General features: G+C 40.0%; 1 protein-coding gene and 1 long non-coding RNA gene across 2 annotated transcripts; both read right to left on the bottom strand.

Moving 5' to 3' along the window:
• Positions 1-791: 791 nt before the first annotated feature.
• LOC133665257 (uncharacterized) lies at positions 792-2,471 on the bottom strand. The gene is made up of 7 exons (XM_062070510.1): positions 2,445-2,471; positions 2,033-2,282; positions 1,733-1,935; positions 1,475-1,634; positions 1,243-1,349; positions 1,078-1,150; positions 792-978 (listed from the first exon to the last, which is right to left on the bottom strand). The coding sequence occupies exons 1-6, from the start codon at positions 2,469-2,471 to the stop codon at positions 1,133-1,135; spliced, it is 765 nt and encodes a 254-aa protein (XP_061926494.1). The 3' UTR covers positions 792-978; positions 1,078-1,132.
• A 35-nt stretch (positions 2,472-2,506) lies between these two features.
• LOC133664480 (uncharacterized) lies at positions 2,507-3,594 on the bottom strand. Its single transcript, XR_009828588.1, has 5 exons — positions 3,505-3,594; positions 3,339-3,411; positions 2,884-2,970; positions 2,673-2,793; positions 2,507-2,579 (listed from the first exon to the last, which is right to left on the bottom strand). It is a non-coding gene; the product is annotated as an uncharacterized LOC133664480 (long non-coding RNA).
• Between the last annotated feature and the right edge of the window lie 930 nt (positions 3,595-4,524).

Genomic DNA, 4,524 nt, shown 5'->3' with positions numbered 1-4,524 from the left:
CAAAGAATGTTTGGTTGTGTAGTTCTTGCTTGGTTAGCAGAACGTTAGCCAAGAACGTTTGGCTAGAACGTTTAGGGAACTGTTTAGGAACATGCTATTTACATCTGTTTTTATGCTATATTGTCAGGAATAACACTCAAACAGAAATTTCAACAGAATTAATCATTTATTTGTGATAGTGATTTCAACAGAAATTATTCTTTATTAGTGATATAACAATAACAGTGAAATAGTTTTTCATAACATGGTCACTACTGCCTAGTTTCTCTTGTTATATTCTTATTTTACTGTTATATTTTTATTCTCATCGTTGCTTTTTATTTTTATTCTATTGTAATATTTTTCTATTTTGTCTCCATTTATACCCCCATTATTTAGTTTTTACAATTTTGTACACTGCTGCTGGAATTTAAATTTTCCTGAGGGAACTCTCCCGAAAGAATCAATAAAGTACTATCTATCTATCTATATAATACAAAAATGGGGACGGCGTGGCGAAGTTGGTAGAGTGGCCGTGCCAGCAATCGGAGGGTTGCTGGTTACTGGGGTTCAATCCCCACCTTCTTCCATCCTAGGCACGTCCGTTGTGTCCTTGGGCAAGACACTTCACCCTTGCTCCTGATGGCTGCTGGTAGCGCCTTGCATGGCAGCTCCCTCCATCAGTGTGTGAATGTGTGTGTGAATGGGTGAATGTGGAAATACTTTCAATTGCACTTTGAGTACCTTGAAGGTAGAAAAGCGCTATACAAGTATATACTTGTATAGCGCTTTTCTACCTTCAAGGTACTCAAAGCGCTTTGACATATAACCCATTTATCATTTATAAATGGAATGGAATGCAGTGGTCTTGGTCGTGCGCGTCAGTGTATCCTGCCCCTTCTTGGTTCTCTTCCTGGAAGTAAATCCATCCATCCATCTTCTTCCGCTTATCCGAGGTCGGGTCTCGGGGGCAGCAGCCCAATCAGGGAAACCCAAATCCTGAAAGTAAATAATTATCACAAATACAACAAAGACAGTACTTGAATGTAGATTAATTGAATTGAATTAAAACATTGGCATAATTACTTTATCATTTACCTCTCATCTCACTCTGTTATTTTGCTTGTTTCTTTTTCCTTTTTTGTCCTCCCTCTTAATTCCTCCTCTTCTCCTGAAAGTAGTTATAATTGCAAATTCAAAAGACATGCAGTGGAACTTCAATAAAATGGAATTCAAAATTGGGATATCTTCTCTTCTCCGTACCTCAAATTTTGAACCTTCCTTTCGAAAAGTGGCCAGTTTCAGGACCTCTCCAAGCTCACAATCCACTTCAGCTGTGGTCATCTGCTTGTAAACACCCCTGCATGCCTCTGCAATCACCAGCACAATTTAGAATTCCCTTTAGAATAAATACTGTAATAATAACAGCTAGATCGACCTTGTGAGCATACATGCAACATATGCTCAAAGATGCAAACCTATTATTAACACTTACTATTTATTATTCTGTAAAGGGGCAAGTCCTCAAACGCCACTTTTCCTGACTTTCCACGGAGGCCAAGCTGCTCCAGGACTTTGTTTGTGGCAATTTTCCTCAGCATTGTCCTCACCGTGTCTGCCAAATTCTGCCCACCTAGAGCAGCAAGAGCTTTCACCTATACAAATAAACAAACAACAATATTGTACTTGATTAGAAATTGTTTTTTGATAACTGAGCAAGATATTTTTGCAGTGGGGAATTAAAACTAATTACCAGCTGCTTTCTGAGCAGAAGATCAGTGTCGAGCCGTTCACAGAAGGCCTTCAGCTGCTCAAGAGTCTCGAAAGGCTGATCAATGAGATCTTGAACATCCACAGATTCTGGCCCCACAGACTGTGCTGCCAGCCCTCTCAGCATGCGCATAATTTCTCCCTGGTTCTCAAGTATATTTTGAACTTTCATGTTCAACTGGAAAACTGCAAAGACAACAAAAATCAAAGAGGTAATTCGTATTACTGCCCGTTGTAACAGCCTGTTTAACACCACCTATCAACAGTTAAATAGCCAACTAACGTTCACTGTCAAGGGCATTCCTGCTGCTTCTTGGAGCGGTCTGGTACTGATTCGTACTGGCTGGAGTGGTCTGGTACTGGCTTGAGCGGTCTGGTACTGGCTTGAGCTGGATGCATTCCTGTCTGGACTGAGCCTGGAAGTGCTGCTTCTCGCTGGGCTGTGAGGTCGGCCCGAATGCCTTGGAGTGGTCTGGTATTGGCTGAAGTGGTCTGGAACTCGCTGGAGATTGGAAAGTTAAAGGTTGGGAGCTCTGGCAGTGGGGGTGCCTGGACAAAAATCTGTGTTTTCTCTTTTCTGCACTTCTTTTTGGCCGAATTTCCTCTTCATCTAAACCAACGAAGACAAAAAATGTATGCACCACTAAGTAGTATTTGAGTATTGTAAGTAAACAGTCTTTGAAAAGTGACTATACCGTCAGCATCAAACACATCTTCCTCATCTTTTCTATAGCGTTCAGGGGTGATGTGGCTCCATTTGGTTAACACTTCTTCTGGGCTCGAAAACATTTTAGCTTGTTTTTCGTATTGAAGGGCCTTGTCAAAGTCTTCTGCAAAATTTCAAAGTATGCAGATGACTCAAGATGAATTTAACTTATGTTGTTTAAAATATACATGATATGACTTAGACAATATTCCCTTACCAGTCAATGTTTTCCTGAAAACCCGAATTGGCAGCCTCTCCCAGAATTGTTTGTCAGGAATCTCAGCTTTCCGGATTCTGGAGTGGGTAGGATTTGGCCTTGGCCAATAGCAGAAGGTATTCTGAAGATAAAATAATCATGATGAATGACATAATAATAATAAGCTACAATATTATGCCTATGCACAGTACTTTTCAGAAAAAGTAATAACCTTTCCATCATCTTCTGTCCATTTGGTTGGGACAACAGCGACTGAATGTTCACCAAGGAACTCAACGACCACAAAAGAAGGAGCCATCTGAAAAACAATCAGATAATATTACCATTTCAATACTGCATCAAAGAGTTATTTATGAATCCTGATACAGTTAGTCAGTTATTCTTAGTCTGCACACAGCATCCATGTACTTTGTCACTGTTTCTGGAGTTGATGTCGTGTCATTCTCTTTCTCGCTATCATCACTCTCTAATTCTAAAGTTGACTGTCGGCATTGCTTCTTCAAATGCCTAGTTGTGGCAGCCCATCTACGCTTATAAGCCCTCTGTTGAAACTTCTTCATATTGTGTTTATTCTATAAAAAAAACCCCAAGGAAAATGGGTTGCCCTATTATCGCACACACGGAACTATAACATTAAAACATTGGCATAAATACTTTATCATTTACCTCTCATCTCACTCTGTTCTTTTGCTTGTTTCTTTTTCCTTTTTTGTCCTCCCTCTTAATTCCTCCTCTTCTCCTGCAAGTAGTTATAATTGCAAATTCAAAAGACATGCAGTGGAACTTCAATAAAATGGGAATTCAAAATTGGGATATCTTATCTTCTCCGTACCTCAAATTTTGAACATCCCTTTCGAAAAGTGGCCAGTTTCAGGACCTCTCCAAGCTCACAATCCACTTCAGCTGTGGTCATCTGCTTGTAAACACCCCTGCATGTCTCTGCAATCACCAGCACAATTTAGAATTCCCTTTAGAATAAATACTGTAATAATAACAGCTAGATCGACCTTGTGAGCATACATGCAACATATGTTCAAAGATGCAAACCTATTATTAACACTTACTATTTATTATTCTGTAAAGGGGCAAGTCCTCAAACGCCACTTTTCCTGACTTTCCACAGAGGCCAAGCTGCTCCAGGACTTTGTTTGTGGCAATTTTCCTCAGCATTGTCCTCACCGTGTCTGCCAAATTCGGAACGTTCAGGCAGCATTCAAACCATATCACTGACGGAGCAAATTATTGTTTAACTAAACTACAAATAAATCCACCCTTCTTCAGAAGTCATTCGTTGGTCTTTGGTCAGTTTGGAAACTTTATAACAGCCAACCTGCACGAGAAATGTATGCTAGTTAGCGCCGGCGCGCATTTATACACAACGCTAAAACCATAAAATGGTCTGAAATTAATCATGTAGGTTGGAAATTGTTATACAAAAACGTGCTTTGTATTTCACTCTTTCTATACTTACTTATAAATGGATGGCGCACCAAATTGCTTTAAAATCGGGATTCTGGAAGTAGTTAGCCTTTGTCCTTCTTTGTCTCACGGAGCAGCTTCAATTGTGCATGCGTGCAGCCTTCTTCTCCTTCTTCTTCATCTTCTTCTGATTTTCATGGCGGTTGGCAAGCAACCTTGTGTTTGCATTACCGCCACCTACTGTGCGTGCAGCCTTGACTCAGCCTTCGTCAGATTGTTCACAAAACACAACACTTTCGCAGAAAGTTAGGGAAACGTTACAACATACTGTATAAAAAGTAAATGTGCGAAAAAAAACACCTATAAAAGCCTAACAGTTGCTGTTTCCATTGCAGGCAAATTATATTTGGTATATAGATGAGAACGTTCTAAG

This window comes from Entelurus aequoreus, linkage group LG02 (assembly GCF_033978785.1).
Source record: "Entelurus aequoreus isolate RoL-2023_Sb linkage group LG02, RoL_Eaeq_v1.1, whole genome shotgun sequence".
Taxonomy (NCBI): Eukaryota; Metazoa; Chordata; class Actinopteri; order Syngnathiformes; family Syngnathidae; genus Entelurus; species Entelurus aequoreus.
Note: the sequence above shows the minus strand (reverse complement) of the source record. Positions and strands in the feature narration are given on the sequence as shown.

What these genes read in the sequence shown, in the direction of transcription:
- LOC133665257 (XM_062070510.1), bottom strand. Translation starts at nt 2,471, where the DNA reads ATGAGGAAGATGTGTTTGATGCTGACG. An exon ending in AGATGTGTTTGATGCTGACG is followed by an intron (nt 2,283 to 2,444) that starts GTATAGTCACTT and finishes CCCCACTGCCAG; the next exon opens with AGCTCCCAACCTTTAACTTT. An exon ending in GAATGCCCTTGACAGTGAAC is followed by an intron (nt 1,936 to 2,032) that starts GTTAGTTGGCTA and finishes TTGTCTTTGCAG; the next exon opens with TTTTCCAGTTGAACATGAAA.